Genomic DNA, 27,425 nt, shown 5'->3' with positions numbered 1-27,425 from the left:
GGGGGGGGAGGGCAGTGTAGTTGTAACATTTGTTTTACTACTTAATTCTTAAACAATTGCTAATATATATATTCAGTGGCGGCAAAAAGCATTTGCACACCCAGTTTTTATAAAACTATCGGTCATAAGGGAAATAATAATCCACTGAACTTCACATTAATGAAAAGTATATTTAAAACTAAAACAAGTCTATATGTGTACAATAATAAACTTTTTTAATTAATGGGGAAAAATAATGAAATCTTCTTGCAAAAGGTATTTGCACACTTTGTGTACTATCACTAAATATCCTTTGTTTACTATTTATTAATTCTTACACCAGTACTATCTACTCTATCTAATGTTTTCCTTCAATGCTAAAGCATTAAGAATTAAATTCTTTAGTCATTGGTTTAACTATCATGCCAAAAACAAGTGAATTGAGTTCGGAAACTCTTGAAAAAATTGTTTTGTTGCGGGGTCAACAAAAATCATATTGTGAGATTGCAGATTTATTAAGTATACATTTTTCCACGGTCAGGTATGTCATAAAGAGGTATGAGGAACATGGGACAACTGAAAACATTGCACATTTATACATTCAACAAATAAAGAATATTTTCTCAAGAAGTAATGGTCGGAATTTGTTCAAATTTTGACAGACATATCAACGCTTGAACATATAAACCAATTTTTATTTTTCATTACAAAATAATATTTACATACTTGAAAAAAATTAAATACATTAAATTTTAAGCTTTGGACATGATTTTTTTTTGTACAAGGGATCATTTAGATAAAGATACTTATTATAGATGAAAACCCAGGATGTATATTAAAAGTTAATGTTGGTCCACAAATAATTTGAAAGTGATTGGTCAAACAGATTTTTAGAAAATCTTTCTAATTTAAAGAAGTTTTAACAAGGGCATTTCATTTTCCCTTTATTACACCTAACAATGAATGAAAAAAGAGACAGCTAGAATTCAAGTGAGTCAGTTAAACTGTGATAATGATGAGAAGACATCCAGTACATTTTGTATTTTGTTGTACTTTAATTGTTTTATTTTATTTATTTCTTTTTTTACATTTAAAGATTTTTAACTCCAAATCATGGTTTTTAATTTGGTGAACAGTGAATAGTGAAGTGTAAAGAATTTGGGCTCAAGTCAAAGATGAAAGAAGTAAGCATTGAACAGCTTTTGTGACATTTCCAGATTTATTAGATCCCAGAAGTATTTCCAGAACAATCGTGTGAAAGGCCATTCAAAGATAGAGGAAGACTGAACTGAGGCCAGGTGTTTGGCAACAAACCTTACTGTACACCATTTTATGGTGACCCTGATCCTCAGGAACCTCTACTAGTCAGCAGTAGGACAGGAATCCCTACCAGGCTGCCTAAGCCTTGGTAAACAGTCCTCCAAGTGGATATTAATGTGGAAATGATGCGAAGACAGCTAGCAGAAGCTCGAGAATGGTAGTCACCGTACCATTGTTAACACTAGCGCATCGAAGACCCTGCATGGATTTCCCTAAGGCACAGCGAGATTAGACCTGTGCAGAGTGGACCAATGTAATGTTCTCAGATGAATCCATTCATTCAGACAATTCTGTAATGCTATAGTGGAAACTAGGAGAGTGATATAAACAATGTAACACAACCTAACCTGTTCAAGGTGGCGGTTAGATGGCATAACTTTGGAGATGAAAATGAACCTCCACATGTCATCATGAAAGGCAAAATATATATAAGTGATATGAAAAAGGGTTAAGCTGTCCTATTTATTCGGGAATATTTAATTTAATCCACCTGGACAGTCTAAGTGACTCGCCAGTACTTAGAGGAGGTAAAAATTCAATCAATGTACTGGCCAGCTTGAAGTTTGGATCTTAATCTAATCAAACACTTTGAGTAGGAGCACAATACTTATTTGACCAAGACAGGAGCCCCACAGCCTGGATCAGTTTCGAAACGCTATGGTATAAGAATGTAACCATATACCTTTGAAACAAATTGCAACAATCATCAAGAGATTAAGTGCTGTCATTCTAAGTCAATCAATAGAAGTTATTCAATTTTTAAATGAATAGTAAATAATTTTTTTTTTTTATTTCCTTATCAATAAAAGTCACTTTGATTAGACTCATGAGTTTCTACTTCTAATTCTCTTGTCTTAATTTTTTCCCTTACCAGGGGGAAAGCTATCTGGAATTCTATAGAGCTCAGAAAGTAATTATTCCAAAAATAAAACTGGGCATTTTTTTGGTATTAAGTGGCAGTTTTAAAGCAGAATTTGGCTCACTGGAATTAATTCCTGAAACTTTAATTTTTAGGTTTTTCAGATAGCTACAATGATTACTTATAGAGGGTTAGAATTATTCATTTTCAAAAGCAATGAGTTCCCACGACATTGAACCCAATGAAACCAAAGTTTTCTTAAGTACCTTGATAAAAGTTTTTTTAGCTCTTATCATTTGCACTACAATTAAAAGTATAAACACAAAAATATTTCAAAAGCATCTAAGTTGTCTATTATAGTGTAAATGGGCAATTCCAACTTTTTTTCCCCTTCTTAGCATTATTATTTTTTCTTGTTATCAATAAAACTATCCTTCATAATACAAGATTCCTTGAAATAAATATGTATTAAGTCTGCTTCAAAATATAAACAATATAGTGCAGAAAAATTAAATCCAATATACTTTTGACAATTTTATTTTAAAATTATCTTGCTTTACTATTGTAATTTTATCAGTTCTTTTTATTAACTAATGGGCACAACATAGATTAATGAATAGCCAGGCTTCTTAAACTGATATAAGTTAAAATCCTGGCTACTACTATATTTCCTGGCTAATACTAATTTTTTCTTTTGACAGAATACTATGATACAGCTCCAAAATACTAAGACTCGGTGAATTATATGCTTATAATTTCTATTTAGTATGAAAGAAAATTTTAATTTTTAATAACAATTTTTTTTTGTTATCTATTAAATGTAATTGAAATGTAAGACAATTCATTTCCAAAAACATTTACTTTTTAAATAAGTTTGTATCGCCTTAGTTTAATATTAGTTGTTAATAAGTAACTGTAAATACAATAGCTAGTTTGAAGTTCCTTTTGCAACTACCTCTTCCAATGATGAGCTTAAATCATATAATGCAACTACAGTCTAGTTGAAAAAAGTAATCACAAATTTATAATTGCAAACTACAAATGAAATTATCAGTTGTAACTAAAGTTTAACTATTAAAGTTCCTAATTAAAACTACAATTTTCCCAATAATGTTGAACATGTTTTTGTTTTCAAAGTGATTAGTTAGTTGTTTGCTGTCTCTTGAATGGTATTGATTAAAGGCAAAATGTCATCTTATTTCTGCTTGAATACTGAGCCAATTTCTGATCATCAGATCATATTACTGCATAAGCACATAAAAGACTTGACAGGTATATGATGATATGGATTTCATGTACATGACATTAACATCATCTATGACTATTAGTGTCTGGTAACGTTCCATTAGATCATAATGAAATTGGTCTAAAAAAGCCCCAACTATCTGAATGTCTCACAGAACGTTACTTTAAGGTAACAAATAAATGTATTCATCAAATATGCCCCATCACAATTATTATTCTTTATAAGCATACCAGTCAAATTTTACAGTGAGATTCAGGACCAGTGTTGAGTTTCCAAAAACTTACAAATTATTTCTAAATATCCTCAATAGAAAATAACAAGATTTCTTGAATACAAAGATAAAAGACCCTGTACCCAAATAAGCAACTTTACAGTTTGTTAGAGGCTAGTGAAAAGACCAATCAAGAGTGGGTTCATTAATCAATTAATTAAAATACATACAGCTTTTTATTTTCCATTGTTTAAAATAAATTTTTAAAAAAATACTGATTAAAACACAAATGTCTGAATTCTATAACAGATACGCATTCTTGAAATCAATAAAACAAAGAAACAGTGAAAGAGGCCACAACCAGCTGAAATGAGCAAAAGAGATGATGGTAAATGGATACGCCACCTCTCTAATTATATTATCAACACTTTTATTTAAGTGATTTTCTTTCAGCAATTTTACAACCTTACATATTGTTAAGAAGCTAATCCATTAGAATCATGTTATCTTATGACTTGTTTAGTTGTTAGTTACTTAAACTTTTTTAAAAATACTGATGGAAACAAATTTTGTTATGTAACATAACTTAAAAAAGAACAAGTTATGAAAAATAAAGCACAAGCTTTATTCATTTAAAAAAACAAATTCAGACTACACTTAACAGACTAAACATTACACTTCTTAATAAAGACAGCATATTCCTGAGTAATACCATGTTCATCATCTGCACTGATCCTCTACCACTCATGCATTGACATAAATGAATGTTAATGAACTTTAATATGCAGAATAAGGTAAAATTAATAATCTGTTTTAATATTAAAGTCTCTATATATTATATATTATATTTATCGGATAATATCATAAATCAAAAATTTACAAGATAAAACTTAACAAAATTATTGAATGCAAGTAGAAAAAACACTAAATTTAAAATGTGTGTCATACAACTAAATATTAAGCAAATCAAAAATCATTAACATTGTAAGATTGTTATCTTACAAGACAACATTGATACAAGTAGATACCAATATTTCCCATCAACGAAGACAAATTTAAAATTAAAGTAAGCAAACTTTGGCCTTATAAACCTTTAGGCATACACATGAACAAAATAAAATATGCCAATCTCGTACTGCAAAATGTATATCATCAACTTAACATACCTGTAAACATTCTGCTGCTTTGAGAAAGCTCGACAGGCTTTCATGTGATACATGTACTTCACCTTTGTACATAAACTCAAGCAGAGCAGACATATTACTAGATGAAGTGCCATCAAGAATTACAAGAACACTTGGGCAGTGCGGAGCGGCCTCAAATAAGTCTTGGAAGTGTTTACTGCATGCCGCGAGGATCAACTTATGTGCTTTAAAGGTGACTCCTACAATGTTAAATATCCAAACTTATACACTGCAGTAATGGAATAAATGCACATAAACTTAACCAAAATTAAATCTAACCTTCGCAGAAGAGCGTAACATCTGTCAAACTTTCTGATTTAAATAAACTGTCAAATGTTGTGACTAAATTACTCCCAAAACTATTCCACTTAAGACAAAACTGCTGCTGTGGGTCCATTCCAGGGTTTCTAAGGATGGTCTACCCTAACGAACAAATTAAAATTTTATGGGTGTAGGACAAGAAAATAAATTCATAAAACACTTAAGTATTATATATATTTTGGAAAGAACAGAAAACCTTTTTCTAACTTATGTGAGAAATTTCACCTTGAAGTTTACATCAGAGATTTTCAATATATTTTAATGAACATAACATAATTTTGGTGATACATAAATCAGAATGGGTATTAATAACAGCAAACACTAAAACGGAAAATAAATAAAGAAATTTACTCTTTTAAATTAATAAGATAAATGCCATGGCATAGGTTCACTGAATAATAACATTGGCCTTGCAATGCAATGTCCTTAATTTTTTAAAGGTTCATTGTTAACTAAATGTAATGAAACAATTATAATAATGAGTATATAGATTATTTGGGGAATATGGTTTATATTTATCCTTTCTCCAAGGTTGGCTTTAGGCCTAAGCGAAAAATATTCGCATGCAACCATCTTGACACGATTCATGCACATCGATGTTATAGTCAGTTTTTGCATTTAACTGACCAAATCTCCTTAAGGAGGATCTTCTTAACTTTCTAAATCACCATCACATGAAAACAACACTTAAACATAACATTCTGGCACAGAGCATTTACCTTACGGCCTTCCCTTCACTATATATAAATATCTTAATTTCTGTAACCCGTGCATAAAAAGTAATTTTGTTGTACTGTCGGAAACAGTGCTGATAACTCGCGAGTAAATGCAAAATTTAGCAGTTTTATAACCAATTACAATAAACCCTCATGATTTGGACCTCTAAAATATTGCTTCTAAATAATTTAACGAAAATAGTATTTTTAGTGAAATTTTAAACGTTCAAAATGCAAATAAAAATTGTATACGAGCAGCCAAAAAGTTAACCAACGCCATTTTCACCCAGTGGCGAAAAGTGGAAACACGTTGAGCCTGTTCATTTTTCTTCATCAGCTGGTAGGGATACCCACTGAGGCAGTTTTTAGATTTCACGAAAATGATAAATATCATATCCAGGTCAGGAAATTTAGCCCCACATCTTCGTGGGGTTTCACAGCCAGTTGCCACTCACGTGAAAGCCCTCACACCACCGGTTGTAATTAGTTCATCAGTTATTATTTCACCAAAACCAGAAGTTCATACTTCATACTCTCTCAGCAGAGTACTTACCAGTGGAAAATTGAGAATATCCTCTGGCCCAGCAGGTTAATAAATTATATATTTTAGTCTATTGTGTTCCAATTAGTTGAAATTTAGGCCTTAAAAATAACTATGGTACAAATCTGAATTTTCAAAAAGTGTATTTTCATTTCAGTTTCTACACAAGTTAGATTAGCTCATACTGATTTAGAAGTACCTGACTTTTCACCCTATCGTAGATCTTCTGTCAGCGACCCCAAAAATCCTTCCAAAGATAGTGATGAATCTAGAAAAGCTTTTTCTTATTTAGTGGTTGGAGGTAAGTAATTATTTTTAGTTTTGAGACTTACGTTTTTTGTCAGACACAATTGTGTTCTGTTTATTATATAAAAAAGGATAATGTATATATTAATTCATTGGTTATCTTTACTTTTGTTATTAAACCTTTAATTTTAACTCAGCTGTTTTTTCCGTTTATGGAATATTAAAGATCCGTTTTTGGATGGAAACTTTATGTTGGGAATCTCTAAGAGTTTGTTTACAACTTGAGCAAAAGTAGCGAGCAGAAGTCCATGGAAAAATTTTATTATTATATTAAAAAACTTTTTTATTTCCCTTCTGTGAACCATAAAGTTGGTTTCCTCCTTGCTTTCACCTTATTATAATCACTTCACAACTAAAATAAAAATACAATGTTAGTAATCATTACTAATTAAAAAAGGTATATTGAAAAAAAATTAGTTTAAAAAAACGACTATGTAAATAACACTGCCTTCACACTGATTCTTTCTAATAGACAGGGTGTGAACCTCAGTTCTGGTTCAAATCTAGCCTAGAGGTCGACTTATTTCTCTGGCGATCCCACAAAATGAAAACTTATCCCCCTGCTAAGGTTAGAATAGGGTGGTAACCTGTAGATAATGTCAGAAATGACCAGTAAGGAGTAAAAAAAAAATTTATATTTATGTATATACATATATAATGCTATGGATTATGTATACATATATAATCCATAGAGATATGTGAGTCCTAGTTTTGGTGTGTCATAAGTGAGAATTTTTGTGTTACCAAAACAGAAATAATTGCAAAAAGTATTAAAAAAATAAATAAAATCTGTACCACTGCAACCCATGAAGGGTCCGGGGTTCAGTACTTTGTAAGGAAGTTCTGTTGCCAGACCAACATTTGTGCAAGGTGATTTGATCAAAATCACGCTTGACTGCCAGATTTTGACCCAATTTATGAGGCTGGGTGGACCCCAGACGGCTCTAGAACTCACGGCTACAGTGTAACAGAAAATAATTTTCTCCCCAGCTAGATTCGAACCTGGGTCCTTGGAGTTAGTAATGCCTTACCTCAGTGCCACCACACTCCCTCCATTGCAAAAAGTTTATTTGTTTGATTTAAGTTATAGAAGTATAAAGAATTAATTGAAGATAATGGTATACTGGGTGAATATGCTCTACTAGAAGTAATGCTATTTTAAAAGGTTGTAGGAGTATCTTATTAATTTTTTATTCAACTTTTATCGGTTGTGGTTAATCCTCTGGAAACAATGAAAATCTATTTATCGTTGTTTACTTGCTGATTTTCATTTATTCTAAAATTAATGTCAATTTAAATGTTTAAAACAAATACTTCGATAAAATTATTCTTAACTTGCATTAATTCATAATCATATGAAAATTAATTTTGATGGAATTTAGTGGAGGCAGGTTTGCAGATAGGAGCAGTTAGTGATATCAGCTAGCCTCCAGGTTCGCTAAGTTAATTGTTTGTTCTTAAATACATCTATGTTCAATATGTATAACTAACTTGAGCAAAGTTTCTTCTTCAAAATCAAAACCAGTTGTGGTATCATTGGTTTCAGAATTTCATGGAGCAGGAGGAAAGCATTTTCATTTAAAAAGATTACTCGCCAAAATAATTTTTGAGAAACTGATAGATAAAAATTGTTTCTTTGTTGTTAGCTTAATTTTAATATTTAAAAAAAAGATAAAAATGTTTTGGTATTAATTGGATTTTAATTCTCGAAATGCAGCAATGAATTTGTAATTCTTTTATGGAACTAATATATATAGTGGCGTGATGAAATGTTATATAGCTTATGACTCAGAGTGACTTCTTGAAAGCAGTTATAAAAATTTTTATTCTTTAGTTTGACAAATAAAACTGAAAGAAAATATTTTAAATATAACAATTTTTATGATTGTTTTTGTTATTTTATGAAAATAAAAATTAAAGTGTAATTGATTTTTTTAAATTAAAATTAATTCAGTGGAACTTCATGTATAAAGAATTTCAAGGATTTTCCAAAAATTCATTACTGTGGTGGAAACACTTATTTATTGACCTCTCTATTAGAAATTCATCCTCTTTAAAAATATTAATATTAATATGTGTGGTATGAGAAATAATAAACACATTTTAATTTAAATACACTCATAGTATTATTTTGCATAACTAGAAAAGTAATCATACTTAATATTGCAAATCATAATACATTAGTTATACACGGAAATTACAAATAAATTGATTAACAGGAATTTAAGTAATATATTCTGTTCTGTTTCTTCAATGTTTAATGTACAAAATTTGTGTTTGTCAGCCATTACGCATACAATACACTTCAATCATAAACAAAACTTATTGCTTTAAATTATTAAGATTTACTCTATGATTTTGTCAGGATTCAAAATTTCATCATCCATTGATCAAAAATTACTCAATATTATCAACTAATGTTCGAATTTTTCTGTAATATTCGATAGGTGGAGCTATAGCTGGTGCATATGGAGCCAAAACTCTTGTAACACAATATGTAACATCAATGTCAGCATCTGCTGATGTTCTTGCCTTAGCCAAAATTGAAGTAAAACTTGGAGATATCCCTGAGGGTAAAAGTATGACTTTCAAGTGGAGAGGAAAACCATTGTTCATCCGCCACAGGTAAGTTTCTTATGAATAAATATTTTATATTTATTATATACAAGCCTTTTCCATCTAGAAAATGCCAGTTTATGGATGACAATTTATTTTTATATATTATATTATTTATTTTACCCTAGACATCTATGACTAAAGCAAAGGTTCAAGATCTTTGTTGTATTGTACTAAGTAAAAGGTATGACAGTAAATTCAGACAGGTCTAAATGAGAGGAGATTACTGCTCCACATCAAATAGTTATGAGCAGCTGGAATTCCACAAGTTCTAAACTCTATATCATTTCTCGCCTAAATCTTGTAACTCCAACCAACAATTGGAGTGGAACTATGGACCCTACAATTTTTAGGTTGTGCTCTAATAATAATTGTTGATCATTAAATACAATATACTTGAAATTGATTATCCTTATTTTATAAAAATATTGATATAAATAGCTTGCAATTTTTTTTTATTTATTTACTATTGATCATCTTTACAAATAAATATTAATAAAAAATAAATGAACATTTTTAGTACAATTATAATGTGGTTGAAATTTCAACTATTCTTTTTTATATCTCTTTTATGGATCAGGATACCATTATTTAATGTTCATCCTTTTATAGAGGTATTATTCTACTGATTGTCGAGAGTTATATTATTTATTAATTTGTAAATTAAAATATTTTTAAACTGTAAATATTACAGAACACATCTTCAATATTTTGAATTTTTTTTTGTCAATTATAAAATTCATGTTTACTTTAAAAAAGAAGAAAGTTGCTAATTCAAGCTTTCTGACTACTGATATAATTTTCATAATACTCAGGCATATGTTTCTTGTAGTATTTATGGGTCGGAATAGTTTTAAAAATGGCCTAAAGTAGCCTGAATCATTGGAGTAGTCTGGATTGTAGTGCAGTGGAGGGTTTCATGATATTTTTCAATTTCAAGGACTTTTTAAATATTGCTCGATTAAACTATCTTAAAATTTCCTCTTCCCGTTTTAAGCTAATATTTCAGAAGTGATATAGGACCGTCGCTCCCCGGGGGTCTTAGCGGAGTGGGTCTGGCGGGGAAGGATTGCCTGTTTTTTTGTGTTATGATCTACTCCTGTGAGATTGTGACATGTCGTACATTGGCCAACCTACTCGCTATAATTGTCTGTTTAAAAAGTCAGATAAGTAAGGCTACCATGGTGGGCAGGAGTGGCGGATATCCTATCGGTAAAAAAAAATTTAAAGGTGAAACCCTGGATTCCAATCACTTTACCTCATTGTTCTATTTTGGATGATCATAATAGCCACTTTAATACTTAATTTCTATTCTTTCTTTAGAAAAAGTAGTCCTATTCAATTGCTGGCATTTGGTAGTAGGCTCCTCTAAAAATAGAAAACTTATTTCTTTCATTTTCCTAAATTAATTTCTTAGTCAGCTTGCCATGTACCCATTAGTATCCTCTTAGGTCCATTACTCAGGATACTATCACTGTTTTCAAATAGATATTTTCAGAGAAGCTACAGTTGCAGAAGTTATCACAGAATGTACTTAGTCAGATAGTGAAATCTGGACATTAATTGTGAGTACAATTAAGTGCATGGCTATGTGGTCTGCATACTGATTCTAATTTCATGTTGACTTGGTGGTTCCATGGTGACAGATCAGATAGCCTGCATTTTATCTATCAGCTGCTTAGTTCTTATTAGAATCTGAGAAATGGGATTATTTACGAACTGTTTATTTTCATTTAGTTATTTAATAGTCCTTCCAGTAAAATTGAATAAGTAATCAGTAGTTCGTACAGAACAAATGAGAATAGAACAAATATATTAATAACTATGTATATACATATTAAAGGTTATACAAACAATTAAAATGCCTATAATTTTATATGAAATGGTAAAAGTTAAAATGGGGAGGGGAAGGAAAAAAGGATTGATTGTAATGAAAACAAAGTTAAAATCATATAGAAAACCATACTGAAAATTTATAAATAGGAAATAAAAAAAATTGTGAGAAATATAATAAGTGTGTGAATTAAAAGTTAACCTATTCTTACTACAGTATGAATTTCATGATTTATTTAGAAGTTAAAATGGATCTACCAAAAAATTAAATACAATCTTCAAAGAGCAGAGTCAAACTGAGCTGCTTGTAACTTGAGCAAGTTGGGCAACTGCTTCAAAATTAGTCATTGTCACATCAAATTTTGAATTAATTTGGTTTTTTGTTAATTTATATCTGATTAATCATTATACCTTATTATTCCAATCTATTAGGAAATTTCTTCTCTTATTTTCACATCAATGATGTTACAGAACTGGTGATGAAATCGACAAAGAGCGTCAGACCCCATTATCAGAACTAAGAGATCCCGAAAAAGATGAAGATAGAGTCCAAAAACCAGAATGGCTTATTCTGATTGGAGTATGCACACACTTAGGTTGTGTTCCCATCGCAAATGCTGGTAATAATTCATATTCATTGTTATATTTGCTGTATTGATGATTAGTTATTAAGTATAGGTGATATTTAAATGCCTCTTATTTAAATAATTAGTGTGCCAGTCCAATTTTTTCCAAATTCCAGTGAGTCTTTTTTTTCTTTTTCTTTTTTTTTTTTTTTTATACAAGAGGCAAAAAAAAAAACCAACTGAAAAATCTGATTTATAAGAAAAATTAATGATTTTCCTGAGTAACTATAGTTTTGATAAATGGCTTGAATGAGCCATTGTAGAGAATTATTTTTTTAAGGCATATAATATTTTTTTATTAGTGAATGCAAAAACTGAAACAAAGCCAAATCATGAGTCTTTCAAGGCAGTAGATCACAAATTTAGGAATGGTTATCTTTGTTTTTAATTCCTGAGAGAAACTAGAAACTTGCCAAGCAAAGCAAAGAACTCTTTATTTAAAAACACCTTTGCTGAAAATATATCTGCATAGTATTACATTTAAGCAAGGGCATGGATGAATATAATAATTTTTCATAATTGGTTTGAAAACACTTTATTCCTAAGTTTCAAATGTACTAAGGTCAAACAGAGTTCCATTAAAGGATGTGATCCCCATTATCAATCCTACATATAACCTATCAACCTAATTTTTATAAAAACAATCTTAATTGTTACTTATATGTCATTCTTATATTTAAACTCTCATTTATGGAAATGTTTTTACATTCTATTCACTTTTTAATATCACTCATTTCTTCTTACCAATATCTGACATTTTACTTCGGAATTGAATATTTTTAAATGTTGTCACTATAGCTGTGATTCCTCGTAACTCTAAAAAAATCTTTATATTACAAAAAAATATTAAAAATTAAAACATTATTTTAGAGAACTCTCGAATGAATTCTTAAACTCAGAAAAAATTATGATGGTATCCTACAAAGCAATAATTGATACTAGATGCTTCTAGAATGATGCATAAATTTCTAAAAAATTTGTTAAGACTCAAGAGGTATGAAGAGCTTAAGCAATGATGGTTTTGTATAGCCTCAGTATCTATTATTATTTTTTTATTGCTGCTTAGAATTATTAATCCTTAATGTTTGTTTAATTTTAATCTTCTTAAAGATGAATATTACTATTTAAAATCTGTTTAGGTGACTATGGTGGTTATTACTGCCCGTGCCATGGATCTCATTATGATAATTCAGGGCGCATTAGGAAAGGCCCAGCTCCTCTCAACCTCGAAATACCTCCTTATGAATTCATGGATGAGTCAACGTTGATTGTTGGCTAGTTCCTTAAATTATGTAATACTAGATTGAAATAAAAATTACACTGTAAATTATTTCATATGTACATTATTTATTTAATATACCCCATTGTATATTTGTTACATATTTTAAATAAATTGTTTTAAATTCCTTTTTAATTGTACAATCTCTTCCTTGAGAATACTTTTAGTTTGTTACCACTTGCATTGTACATTGAATAAATGTATGTAATGGCTAAAGAAGGGTACTGAATTTCTTTTTCCTAATTTATTAATACATTGCTTGTTAAACAATTTGTCATTCTTATTTTAATAAACCAGAATATATTTGCATATTTATGATATATTTATTTTTTGTTATTTAATTTCAATTTTATGTTATTTTTTTTTATAAGTTTATTTTAAAAAATACATTTTACTTTTGTTTTCTGGAAAGTAGTGTAATGTTCTGGATTATCTATGGTTTGCTTTGCTTTATTGTTTGCTAAGCTACTCTTTTGTTTTTCTGTTAATAAAAAATAAACTGTAGAGAGTTAATTCAATATAATCTAGGTTTATTTCAAACTTTCACTACAAAATCATGTTAATGATTAATGATCATTAAAATTAAAACAATATTTAGTAACACAGCTATTAACTTTTGATATTTTACTTTTGTTTGCTTGAAATCACAAATGTTATTCTTTACAATCATTCCTAGTTCACTTATGGTCTGCAAATGACAGCAACATCGTGAGGTATGAGTAGGTTGTGTGAATCGACTGGAAAATTAAAAAAAACTTTAGTATTTAATTTATTTTCAAAATTAAAGTCATCTTATTTTACCTTCAGAAACAATGCCATGTCCACAGTCAAAATCCTGCGATAATTGTACTTGAACGGTTGAACCATGGTCAGTGACATCATTAATTGAACAGATTTTTTTTCCGGGAGACTTTTTCTATACCATTCACCAAAATATGCTGAAGAGTGCAGTTTTTCTCCCTAAACATTGACAATAAATGTTAAGTTATTTCTGTTGGATAATTTATTGAATACTCAATTTCATAGCATAAGTCATTGCTATACAATTGCACTGTTTTATTATTATACCTTGTATTGATACATACCATATACATTTTTTTTTTTTTAAATGTAGACATTCATTGATAAATGAGCAAAAATTAATTTATCAAATCTAGCCTGAAGTATTATGGTTAGTTCATATTATTTGGGCAACATTGTAATTAGTGATTGAATAATTATTATTTTAATGTGTGTCAGCCCATAGCTCAGTGGTTAAGACACAGTCTTTTACCAATTTGATGTCTATTGGCGGTGACAGTTCAAATCTGGCCTGGGACGTTGACTTTTTTCATTGAGTGGCGATCCCACAAAATGAAGAACTTTGACCCCCCAACCATGGTTAGGCAGTATAGGACTCCAATGGGAGTCTTGGCCGAAAAAAAAAAAAAAAATGTGTCATCAACCTTCTAATAATTTACAAAAGATGAACTTACTTATAATCAAGTGAAATTGATTTTATCTATCTACACCAAAATAAAGTGACCTTACTACTCCTGCTTCCAGACTTTCCTAGAAACCAATCAATGCCAATAGATGTTATTTTGGCCTCAGCAGACACCTTAAAAGCTCATAATTAGCTTATTATATAAAGTATCAAGAGTAGCCCAGTGTCTAACCTAAAACTAACAGTTTTGAACTCTCACTAGTTCAGAAGGAAACTCACTTATTTTTATAAGGAAAATCCTTAAGGACCTGTGATGCATGGTAATAATTAGAGAAGAACAAATGCAAACTATAAGGAGACAGATGTAATGAGGGACATGAACTCAGGTAGACTAAGTTGTGCTGGCCAAATTACATGAATGCCAGCAGGGGAGTACCCCTAAGGAGTTGGTGTACAAGACCAGAGGAAGAGGTAGATCACGATTAAGATCGAAGGATGCAGTTTCAAATGAGGAAGACTCATTGAGAATGCTAAGGGCCACACCAGTCTGTAGTGTTATGGAGTAGTATTCGAGTATTCATAAAGTCATGTAAAAACATTATTTGGTAATAATTGAGAATATTGATAATAAATAAAATCTATTAAGTAGTACATTTAAATAATATTTTAATTAAATTTTATTATTGTTTTGTATTAGCTACCTCTTAATTTAGACTAAAATTATTTAGAATACCCAAATATTCTTATTCTACAGGAAATAATAAAAATATTAGTTATAATTGAGGATTCAATAAGAGCCCCAGGTACTATAGGCCCTGTTTAAAATGTTTTAATCTCTCCTCTGCAGATTCTGTAAGGTTGTGTAAAAATTTCAATTCGATTAAGTGAATAGATAAAATAGTACAGCAGTTTTTATAATATAAAATTATAAGCCATTTTGCAATTATAACAAAACCCAACTGTGCGATCTCACCAAAGGATTCGAGGGTGACTGGACTGTCATGATGTGAGCATACTCTAAATGTGAAATCTTAGTACTTCGGTCTCATTCGTATTTGGTATATACTTCTCATCATGATTGTGGTGTGATTTTATTAAATCCATTGATGAATAGGTCGAATGTTTTACTATCAATCAAAAGAGCTAAGTGCAAGAATAATTGGAAATAGAAAGTGAACAAAAGCAAGCAAGGTAGAGAAAAATATGAGTTAGCTTTTAGCAAAAAGGTATGTAAAAATATTTTTATATCCATAAAAATTGTTCCAGCAAGAGATCTTATAAAAGGATTTCCTCTACTGAACAAAGATATGTATTTCATATCTTTTGAACCCATCTAAATGAAGAATCTCATATTTTTTTTAACTTCAAGCTTGATAAGAATGGAATTCATCAACAGTTTTTTAATACAGACATAGGTTCAAATATTTTTGAATTTTATTCAAATAAAGTATTTGATTTATTTAAAAAAATAAAAGGAAAGAAAAAGATAAAAGCACTATACAAAAAGGGCCTATAGGGTTTTTTTGTGAAGAAATTAAAAAAATGAAGATTTATTTAATCTCTTATTGAACAGTTGACCAAAAGATGCAGCTGTATGTGGCCGAGAGAGTTGTGGCATCGCCTTAGCTACCTAGTAACTGCAGCGGCTTTGAATGCAGCCCAGAGGGGCTTGTCTATAAAGGCCTCATGGAATATAACTATATAACCCCCGTTTGCAAGAAATGACCAGAAAATAGAAAGCCAATGAAATAATGTAAGACCAATAGAAAATTGAGCACCAATCTTTAAAAAGTTTGAACATTCAAAGCTGAAAGGTAACTTTTGTAGTAAGAGCCCATATTACAACCTCCTCATGAGGTGTTAAATAAAATCCTTGATTACCTTGTTAATTGCATTTTTAAAAATTAAATATTATTGTTCTGATAAATTAAATTTGACTTGAATAATTTTTCTACTCTGAAAGAAACGAAAATGGAATGGAATTATTAAAAATTATAATTTAAATGGAAGTAGCTTTTCACTGTGTAGTTGTACAGCAAACGTTTGTAGGTGTGATTGAAAAAAAAAATAGTGTCATTGATGAATCCTTGAACTCGAGTGCTAAGACCGAAAATTGCCAAGAACAGTTGTGGACCACTGGAAAAAGAATGACCCGTGTGTAAGGGAAACAATAAATACCACTTTATTTTCAACTTTAACCCACACAATTAAACTAATTAAAAAAAACAATATTCAATGATAGATTTTAAATTGCTTAAGTTATCTTAGGACAGCGGAATGCTATTACCATCCCTGGAGTTCCCAGGCTTAGATTTCTCATCTCATTATTTATACTTTGGCACACCAGAACACACAAGTTGAAACAAACCTGAAATTTCTTTGAAAACGGTTCTGTGCTTTAGAAGAATTAACCAAGTTGGAAAATTGATTTAAGTGCCTTCGAAGATCATATAGCCTTACAAATCGATTCAATTATTTTATCTTTAAACCTACGATAAAATAATATATAAAACAGTCTATAAACTGTCATTTAACAAACTAATTAATTCAAAAATAAAGGATCGATTTCCGTAATCCTTGTAGGAAATTAAAATTATTAATCATTTTATGTTTTGTTTATTTCTTATATTCTTTATATTGACTTAAAGTATAGCTGTACTGGAAGTGTTTGGTGGGAGTACACACCGTGTTTGCTCCTGGTGCGACGAGAACTTTGCTTTTCTTCAATACAAATATAGAAAAACATAAAAAAGTTCGTTACTAGTTAGTATCGTTTATGTGCAGTTTTGTATACATGCTATTCCAGTACGCTATATTTCTCTATTCCAGTGGTTCTCAAACTGGGTTCCGTGGTACCCGCATATGCCCCTTTCTCTAAATATTACATAACAAAAAAGAAAATTAAAATAGCAAATACATAGTGCATTCCAGCATTTATTTTTCACTGTTTTTTTTGTTATGGTGACCTACCTATGTTAGAATAGGTTGGTTGGTCACCAAGTCAGACATAATCAGGTTATCATAACATTAAAAAAGTCACAGCTGAAAGGATAATAAGTGCCGCAGCTTTTTTTTTTTTTTTTTTAGATCAAGCAGGGGGCTCCAATTTATTTTTTGGTTTAGGAAGGTGCCGCGGCGAACAACGTTTGGGAACCACTGCTCTATTCTATGAATCAACCATTTCAAAAATTTCTGCCAGTTCGAATCCGAACTGGGGGTTAGACTTTTAATTTGTGGCGGTCCCACGAAATGAAAACTGTAGTACCTACACAGTGAACTGTTACAACGCGCAAGTGAGTATTTTTAGGTTTGCGATTTTTCTCATAGGATAGATTTATTCTCTATTTCAGGTAACTTTCATTATTTTTATTAAATAATTTTCCTTTCTTTCTAACACTTAAGGTTATTATGATTCGTTTGAAGTCTGGAATTCATAAACCGAATTTAAGTAGCAATCAGCAAACAAAAAATAATAAAAGATATAATATTTTTTTTTTATATTTCATTATGAAAGAATCTTCTTTTACGTAGATTATTTATATATTTATTTGTTATAAATAAATAATACATTTTTATTTGTTTTTAATTGAGTGTTTCGAAAATTACTGGAGGGATAATCCGATGTTGAAATTTTTAGAAATATTAGCTTAAGGAAACAAAACAATAAGATCATTACTTAGAATCTATTCTAATTCTATCATTTATTATCATGCTCAAATACCTGCGTCTGAATAATGTTGCCACAGTAGCATATGAGGAAGACTCGTAAAAGGACGAGTACCAATACATAGGCATTGTTTGCTACACCTTTCCCTCCGCTTGATAGGCTCTTAAAGGAAAATCAGAAAATTAGTTTTATACAAAGAAATACTACACATTATTCCTTTTTAATTATTGTTAGTTTTAGAAAACAAACCTTCAATATTAGAAATGTACTAATACAACTGTAAAGAGATGACAAGATGTATTCTGCTAGCATAAGAGCATTCAGTAAACGATTAATCCGGAAGAAAAGTCTGCAACATAAAAATTAAAGCGTTTTCTACAATTTTAAAAATTGTCTCCTCAATTAATTTCATAATACAGCTTTCTGCTCATCAGAACTGATTATAATAATGTATTATTTATTCATCCCAGAATCATGAGATTAAATGATGGATGAGGGACTGTGGTGGTTTGGGCGCGCCATCCCTCAGTCCTAGCAGATGATGCTATTAAGCAATCTCGATTGTTAATCCATCAAGTTTATTATGCCTTAGGAAGACCAATTTGAGCAACTGAAAGAGTGCCTCCAGAAAAAAACGTGAACTTGAAGGACCTGTGGAGAGTAATAGGAAAAACCGAGAGGTAGGTGTGAACAAAAAACGTTTTATGTTATGTTTCTGGTTTTGACCAAGATAAAAAAATATGTTTAGTACCAAAATGCCTCTATTTTCAAGTGGAAAAATTACATAAATTAAGTACAATTAAAGATTAAAATTAATTAAAAATCCTGGGAATCAGTCGACCCGGAATTGTCTTTCATTTTGCTTTCTACCTTAAGCATTAAGAAATATGCGACATACCGCCAATTTACGTACTTATCCACATAATTTTCATAATAAGAATTGCTTCAGAATATGAATGCCCAGTAGCATTTTATAGCTGGAACAAAAGAATATGGCTGTGGGAAAACGAAATCATTCCACGATAGATGAAGTAACTAACTCCCCTCACCACGTTCAGTTGACCTGAAGAACGTTGAACTCTAAATAGCATGTCTGTTTTAATAAATGTATAAATTAAGAATGGACTTTTAATTAATCTATTTTTAACCAAAATAAAAACCACAAAAAAAAGTTTGTTAGTATAAGCTACAACTGCTCCTTTCCAAGGGGTACAGTAATACAGGGAAGAGGTCCTTCAATACATCCCAGTCAAGCAGGAGATCGGGGGTATTCCCTACACCTCTGGAACAATTTTTGAAAAAAAGATGTTTATAATGGATTTTGAACAATTATCGGGTTAAAATTAAATTTAAAAAAGTCTACACTGCTGGGATACAAAACGCTTTAGTTTAATCATATTTTAATTATACTTTTTCAGATTTAAAAATGTAAAAAATGGTTCAATTTGTCCTTGAAACAGTATAATTGATATAGAACTATAACTCCGTGAAAAATATTTTTAGTTGAAATTTTTGAACTTTATTTCAAAGTATCTTTTTTTAGGTTGAATCTTTTCACTTTGTTTCTCTATACTGTTTATAGGAAAAATAAACATATTATATTCTGGATTTTCTTTTTAGGAAGTTTGATTATATTAATTTTTTTAAATGTCGAAGTAAAAAAAAAAAATTACATTCATCTTGGAAATTTTTTCACCGCGACAATTAAAAAAAATATTATATATAGTTGAACCCAGAAAAGCAAAATTGGTCTTATAGTCACTTCAACAGGTCTTGCGCGAATTTAGTTCGACTTATACCAGTCGAAATATCTGATCCTGTCGCGCGCGCATTGTTTTGGATAGTTAGGCAAACGTGTAGAGGGACCTTTAGAATTGGGCATGATAATAATTGTGAGCCTGTATATTGAAAACTGAGGTATGCTAATTTAAATTAACAAGGGTTTTATAATTGTTGATAATAAAATTGTAATTAAAGCTGGTAATCATTAGACCGACCTAAATGGCTGATCAGTTAAAGCTAAATAAATAATAATTGTTGAGGCTATATGAATCTAATTTATTTTAGTAAAATGATTTATTTTTGCCTCAAAAACATTTTTTTATAAATTACAAGTACTTACCTCAATAGCTTTTGGTGAAGAACAACGCATTCCTTGATTGGGTACCCATCTTCCATTGCTCTTCTTAAAATTTGAATCTGACCTGATAACTAACATTTCCCTTATGTAATTACTATACAAATTATAAACCTATGTTTATCATTATTGATTCAGATTTGAATACATTTTTATTCAGATGACGGATGACGAATAGTTTTTTTTTCATTATCCGACAAATAGTTTTATCTGCGAACGTATCATTAGTTAGAATAAGCTTAACATTATTTTTCGTTATTTAAAAAAAAATATTAATAATAGGATTGTTATTTTATACTGATGCTCCAACAATTATTTACAATTGTAGCATTCTATTCTGTATTGAATTCATAAATTTGTTTGGAGCTTGTCCAAACAAAAACAAGGATTTCATCGCAAACTTTATAAAACGCTGCATTTTTTATTCAAATTTTGGACTTAAATTGTCCAAAAATTAATTTATAAAATAAATAATATTCTACAAATCACTTAGGTTTTTAAAATTTATTTTGGTGTCCTCGTTTTTCAATTTTATTATTACTTCTCGAATGTATTTTTTTCAAATAATTATTTAAGATAAAAGATGACAGATAAATTAAAATTATTTGTAAATTTCAAATGGAGTTATCTTTATTATAGATAATTTTATCCGAAATCTGTTATCTGTAATTTGATATAAATGTGGTCCAACTGTGTATTTCTTAATATATATAAATTTTGCTAATGTAGCTATATTAAAAACTTGGAATTTTTAAACTTTTTTATGTATTTTATTTTATGCCCTGCTACCAAAAAATGTAAAAAATCGGACGATAAAACCTAAAATGTGTGAAAAGATTAAATATTCTGTCTAAAGGTTTAATTTATTATGAATATAAAAACTATTAAAAGTGACTATCAGATATTTTCCACCAGATAAATTATAAATTGCTGAATATGAAATTTATTCAAAAATAACAAATTAATTATAAAATATTTTTGTAGCTAATGTAATATTAAAATAATTCTAGTTTTCGAACACGGTTCTCAGAAAAAAAAATCATGACTGTTATTCTTAAAGCCCGAATCTTTATTTAAATAAATATTTTGCGATTTTGGAGGATAAATAAATATATTGTTTGTATGAAAAATAAAATAAACATTTTTCTCTTTATTACTAATTATAATTACTAAATACGATTCATTATTTTGTAATTCTCTTCCTTAAAGATACAAAGAAGCTTCTCATAATATTAAGCATTGTTCCGAGATTATCGAAAAAGTTTTACTTTGCATCAATAAAAAAAAACAAAAAAACATTTTCAGGGTGAACGGAAATGCTTTAAATAAATTGTAAATTTAAGAATGTATTATGTAAATATATGTTGTAAGTTTAATTAATTGTACATTTATGGAGTTTCGTGTATTGAAAAAGGGTTAATAATAATATATATATTATTAACTAATTAATTAATTGTTAATAATAATATATATTATAATTAGATAAACCTTTTTTAATAAATATTCTACCTTTTTGATTAAATATTGGTCATTTTTAAACAAATAAAGATCTGACCTTATTTATTATCAAAGAATGAGTATTATACTACTTCCAGATTTATTTATTCCCAACTGTTATTAAATAGGAGTGAAATAATAGTAACTAACTCCATTGACAAGGAAATATCAGCCAATTGATTAAAGGCATTAAAATAGAATGTTATTCTCCGGAACAAAAAGGGTTATTAATCGCAATTCAAGATCAAGTTATTGCCACCAGGGCCCTGTTTCATAATAAAGTACAAACTGATACTATTAATCTTGTCGATTTAATTTAATACAAATACACTTGTACAATAGTAACTTGTAATTTAGTACTTTTTAACTCCAGTAATATCACTAATAATCCTCCCTATTATGAAAAAAAGTATTAGTGTAATTAACACATTGTTTCTATACTTGTATTTTGAAGTAATACTATTAGCTTTCATTATGAAACAGGGCCCAGGTCGTATTGAAGACATGTTATGACAGACCCAACAACACCAGATGAATGTCGATTATGCTCAGTAACGCTGGAATCAATCCAACATATCACTGTTGGATGTGGAGTGTTGGCTAGTACCAAACATCTCCAGAGGTTCAACGATGTAGTAAACACTTTTCATCAAGTCTTTGCGGTGAAACACAAATTAATAGACGATAAGTGCCCATATTATAAATACCGCCCAAATAGACTACTCCAAAAAGGTCCCCATACTATGCGTCATACTAAACCAGATATTCCTCTTTATAGAATTATGAGCAAAAAAAAACGGAACTTAATGATCGGGATCCCAACGATAATACTATAAGCTCCACTGCTTCTAATCTCTGAGGAGCAAAACTCAGAAAATATCAGGAACTAGGTATAGAATTGTATCATTTGGAAGGTGTCACCACAACTCCAATCATAATATCCACCAATGGGCTGCTACCTAAATCAACCGTGGCAGGCACGGATCGTTTGAGGTTGCCTATTGTGCTAAGTCAGGCTCAACAGTCAGTTCTCTTAGACACAGCGCGTACAGTCTGAAAATTTGTAAATATTTATAATAAATAATCAGAAGGCAATATTTAGAATAAGAAGAACCTATCGCCTAACGCAAAAATAAGAAATCATAACACGGTCATAAAACCAGCAATTTTATACGGAATGGATATAACATGTCTCCCTAGCCTGGAAAAATCACTGAAAATAGAGAGATGAATCCTGAGGAGAATCTATGGGCCCAAGAAAACACAGGAAGGGTACCGGTTAAGATCCAACAGGAAATCTACAGGGAATAAATGACCTGGTAACCGAAATAAGAATCAGAAGACTGAGATTCTACGGGCACATGATGAGAATAGGCCAAAGCAGACTAAACAAGAAACTCTTTGACAAAATCCGTGAATATAAGAGCGTAGGAGGATATGTGAAGCCAATGAGAGAGGAAACAAAGAGATTGAAAATAACAGACAAGGACTGCCTAGATAGAGAACAGTACGGAAAAAAATTGAAATAAATAATTGTTCTTGCGGCAAATAAAGAAAAACGGAAGGGTACTGCGTGGTCGGAGGAGAGGAAGCAAAGGCATGCAGAAATGATGAGAAGATACTGGGAGAGAAGAAGAGAAAAAGTGATAAAGTAATGACAATCGTGTGGTCTTGAAAGGCCGTTCCGTGAAAAATAAAATGAGAAGTTAGTTTGACTTCTAGGTCTCCCATCTCAGATACTCAACCCGCAATAGCAAAAAAACAGATATAATAATAATGACAGAACTAAAACCAATGGCTACAAGAGGACCTTAGTCATTCCATGGGCATGAGACCACGGCTGTAGGGCTCCCAAATTCTTGTGATCAACCTCTTATAAATGTTTAACTTTTTTTGTTTAGGTTATATTTCAAATTTTACGAATTATATTTATTTGAAATTGTAAGTTGTTTGTTTCTCTTGATAACCCAAACTGATTCAGAAAATATAACCTTCAATCCGAGGAGCCAATATACCAATAGCGGCCCCGAGCCGTGACTGAAAGTACCTGAAACTATATGCTTTTACTGCCTCTCCGACCTAAATGTATCAGATTGATAGATCCCTGCTTATTTCTAGAAAATTGTTTGTATACATTTTATTTTATTATAAAATGATATATTTACCTGAATTGTAAGAAAAATGATCAAGCCTGTATATGCTGCATTTGTGAATCCTGTGCACAGGCATGTTGCCACTTGGTAGATCAGTCCTGTTAAGTAGTTAGAAGCAAGAAATGGAGGGATCCAAGAGGCTTCTACGAATTTTTGTGGACTTTTAAAAACAAGATATCTGATAAGTAGGTTAATTGTGCGTAAAGGATAATAACCACAAAAGACGTACATAAATATCTTAGGGAGTTTGGTTGATGATTTGTTAGCTCTGAAAAAAATATACAAATTATAATAAAAATATAGTAGTCTCTATATACAAATTTTACGACCTCACTTCAATATTCAATATATGAAATTGTATAAGAGAAGATGGTCGAGGGTGCGGTGAGTAATGACAAACACAAATAATTAAAATTATTTTTGAGAAGTTGAATGGGGGTGCGGTCAGAAAATAACACAAATAAGCTGAAAAATCTTATTTAATAGTGCTAACGTTCGGTCAGAATTTCCAGCTTTCAACAGGGCCAAGAACAAGATAACAACCCATGGATAAAAAAAAAAGAACAAAATATATACAGAATGATTAAAGTAAATAATTGTACAGAATGAAAATTAATAAAAATAAAGTAATGGAAGTAGTAAAAAATAAAATGTATATATAGGTTATTAAATATTTAAGTAAAATAAAAGAATTAAGGAAATTATATCTATCTTCTCTCAACTATCGTCTCATCATTAAAAATATTTTTATTTTTTTACCCCGACCATCTTCTCCTCATATTGAATTAGAGTCAACAACAATAAATATCTCATAATGAATTTTTATATTTGTATCTAATAAAAATTAAACTACTTCCCATTGCAAGACTTAAACAAGATTATTTTTTGTCCCTAATTAGTCGTCACCCGGTAAATTTTACAAAGAAGGTTACGCTCGTCGGATCACCGATTCTAATGAAAATATTATTGGTGACACTAGGTCGAATAATATTAGACATGTGTACCACGGTTCTGACCAATGCACCCAAGGAGCTAAAAAAAAAAGTTCATATAATTTTAAAAATTTTTTATATTATCGTATATTACCTTTGCTCTGCATCTATTTAATGGTTATTATATGCCAATCATTGTTTTATTTGTGTATAATTTGAACAAAAGATTGTTTATTGTATTAAATTAGATTAATTGTATACAAAATTACAAAAACCAAAAATCCCTTCCAGTAAAGTAGAATAAAAAAAATATGTTTCAGAAAATTCAAATCAGGTTCGTTCTTAACGTCGTTTCAAACCCATAAGTACGGGCCATAATTACCGAAAATTCCTAGCCCAGCTAAAACATTAGTTCAGCTGTGAGGTCTCAACGGGTACAGTTCAGAGTTGATATAAGTTTACGGATAGCTGAATCTAAACTGTAAAACTGAAGTTATATTTTCACCTTAAAGTAACTTAATTATTTATTACACAAACTGTTACTTAAATATATTATAATGTATGCAGCTTTACCAATAACTTTATTTATATGAGTGAGCATGATATCGCTTACAGTTGGAAAGAATTAAAGAGTAGTAAGTATATCTAATGCTAGAGTTCTCACAGAAGTAAAATAGTTTGATTAAATTACATTTCATTTAAAATTAGTGATTTCCATATGGCAAAGGGCACCAGTTACATGTTTATATACTTAGGTATATATTAATATTGTTATACATATATATATATACAATAACGGAGGTAAGAAAAAAAAAGTGATTGGCTCAACGTGTTATTTAATTGTTGACCACAGTTACTTTTCTAATTCTAATTTCAAGTTCTGAATATTCCTGAAACATCACGATGTAGTTTGAGTTGCACGATACGATGTATTTCTGTTTTACCAACACTTCTACTATATTCTATTCTAGCATTTAAATTTCATCGAAGCTACCAGAATACGCATTGATAAATTAAATAAATATATCATTAGCCTCTGAGTCAATCTTTTACCATTTCAATTGACCAAGATGGAAATTTATAAAATTTCTTCCTCTGTCTTTAATGCTAATTATAAAAATAAATATCCATCTTTATTGCCTAAAACAAAAAATAAATAATGTTATTTACCTTTTTAATATTTCTGCATTTTTTTGGTCCGTAAAGGCTTCTTTTGATAATTTTTCAAGATTATCCAGAATATCAACAGTTTCTCTTTGATTTAAAGCTATACTAAGAAATTTACAAAATATTTGACTAAGAGCTATCAAGAAATGGAGTGTTTGTAATTTTGCAATCAGTGGCTTTGGTTCGAAATAGGCAAATAAGATAAGAGAAGTTCCAAAAATAATAAAAGCACAGGTTTGATAAATCACATATGCCTTCAAAAACGAACCGCCATTCACATACACCATTCCGGAGAAATTCAGGCAAAATAACATGAATTGCTTTGGCTCCATTTCCTCTCGTATCTGAAAACAACACAACAAAAAAGATATTTGTAAAGAACTCGGTGGTATTACAACTACTACTAACCTGTGTTAATTAAACTATTAAATTGAAAAATAGGTAACTGTGTGTATTTATTTTGCTTCATATCAAAATTAGACATTTTGATCAGGCGTACGACCTACCCTTCCAAATAAAGGTAATAATTTTCTTTCAATTGAAACCATCTCTGAGCCAATACAGTGATCTATGGATTATTTCTTGAATTGATTGCCGCTGATAATCGAAAAGCTCAGATAAAATAAATTAAAAAAATATATAACGTTATTGAATAAGAACAAGTAAAAAATTATAGGCATTATATGTAAATTTTTATCGAATATAAAATATTTTAAAAAAGTAGTTTTTTTTTTAAATAAACAGTTACGTGTATTTGTTTTTTGGTTAAACAAACACTTTCGTCCAATCTGAAATTGAATTTCGCACAAAACAAGTTTGTCAGCCAATAACCTGCATTCATCTAACCTTAAGTAATGATGGAAACCTCTCACATGTTCCTGATTTATTCCTTACTCTACCTGGCTGGATTCGTCCTATTCTTTCCAGTTCCATAATTAACTGTTTTAGTATCTCATTCTTTGGTCCAAATGATTTATGACAACTTCCTCATCACTTAAGTGCTTAGAGCCAGAATCATCAACGTCACAGTTCGTCCAATCAATGAACTTGTTTTTATCATCGTATTCTGTTCACTTGACGCCATCTGACTCTTCTCCATCATTTATTGCTAGTTCATTTTTGTTTAAATCATTCTCTAAGCTTAATAACAGTTTCCTCCGTGACCCTTAGATGCAGAGACACCCGCCCCAAGAGGGAACTACGTGTTAAAGAAAAATTAAATGAGTTACTTAGCAATGCAAACAGTTTTAGAGGAAGATCAAGGTCCCGCATGGTCTAGGTCAGTGATGACGAACCTTTTCGAGACCTGGGTCAAATTTGTTTCACTATTTTTTTAGTACTAGCTCGTGGATCACTAAGAGTTTGAATGAACAAAGAGTAAAGAAAATTACGTAAAATATGTATTATGA

The 27,425-nt window shown here is 30.2% G+C and overlaps 3 protein-coding genes across 5 annotated transcripts in view; 1 reads left to right on the top strand and 2 right to left on the bottom strand.

Moving 5' to 3' along the window:
- chinmo (Chronologically inappropriate morphogenesis) overlaps nt 1-6,036 on the bottom strand; it is a 31,521-nt gene extending 25,485 nt beyond the window's left edge. The window contains exons 1-3 of one of the 2 annotated variants that reach the window (XM_067047537.1): nt 5,840-6,036; nt 5,079-5,222; nt 4,782-4,999 (exon numbers count right to left, since the gene is read on the bottom strand). In XM_067047537.1, coding sequence (XP_066903638.1) covers nt 4,782-4,999; nt 5,079-5,196 — 336 coding nt within the window. In that variant the 5' untranslated portion in view covers nt 5,197-5,222; nt 5,840-6,036. The other variant, XM_067047538.1, reaches the window with a different exon arrangement.
- Nucleotides 6,037-6,153: 117 nt separating this feature from the next.
- Nucleotides 6,154-13,167, top strand: RFeSP (Rieske iron-sulfur protein). The gene is made up of 5 exons (XM_014434835.3): nt 6,154-6,424; nt 6,535-6,678; nt 9,131-9,308; nt 11,604-11,752; nt 12,898-13,167. Exons 1-5 carry the CDS (start codon nt 6,217-6,219, stop codon nt 13,035-13,037), a joined length of 819 nt encoding a protein of 272 aa, XP_014290321.1. The 5' UTR covers nt 6,154-6,216; the 3' UTR covers nt 13,038-13,167.
- Nucleotides 13,168-13,434: 267 nt separating this feature from the next.
- The window catches only part of LOC106689702 (odorant receptor 33a), a 19,030-nt gene continuing 5,039 nt past the window's right edge, over nt 13,435-27,425 (bottom strand). The window contains exons 1-8 of one of the 2 annotated variants that reach the window (XM_067047539.1): nt 26,523-26,551; nt 26,020-26,360; nt 23,930-24,185; nt 20,253-20,341; nt 18,380-18,479; nt 18,185-18,292; nt 13,839-13,997; nt 13,435-13,774 (exon numbers count right to left, since the gene is read on the bottom strand). In XM_067047539.1, coding sequence (XP_066903640.1) covers nt 13,715-13,774; nt 13,839-13,997; nt 18,185-18,292; nt 18,380-18,479; nt 20,253-20,341; nt 23,930-24,185; nt 26,020-26,348 — 1,101 coding nt within the window. In that variant the 5' untranslated portion in view covers nt 26,349-26,360; nt 26,523-26,551 and the 3' untranslated portion in view covers nt 13,435-13,714. Of the gene's footprint in view, nt 13,775-13,838; nt 13,998-18,184; nt 18,293-18,379; nt 18,480-20,252; nt 20,342-23,929; nt 24,186-26,019; nt 26,361-26,522; nt 26,552-27,425 lie in introns of those variants that run through there. The other variant, XM_024362924.2, reaches the window with a different exon arrangement.

Source organism: Halyomorpha halys, unplaced genomic scaffold (genome assembly GCF_000696795.3).
Source record: "Halyomorpha halys isolate HHAL.00 unplaced genomic scaffold, Hhal_1.1 Scaffold1432.1, whole genome shotgun sequence".
NCBI lineage: Eukaryota > Metazoa > Arthropoda > Insecta > Hemiptera > Pentatomidae > Halyomorpha > Halyomorpha halys.
This window is presented reverse-complemented; position numbering and strand designations above follow the sequence as displayed.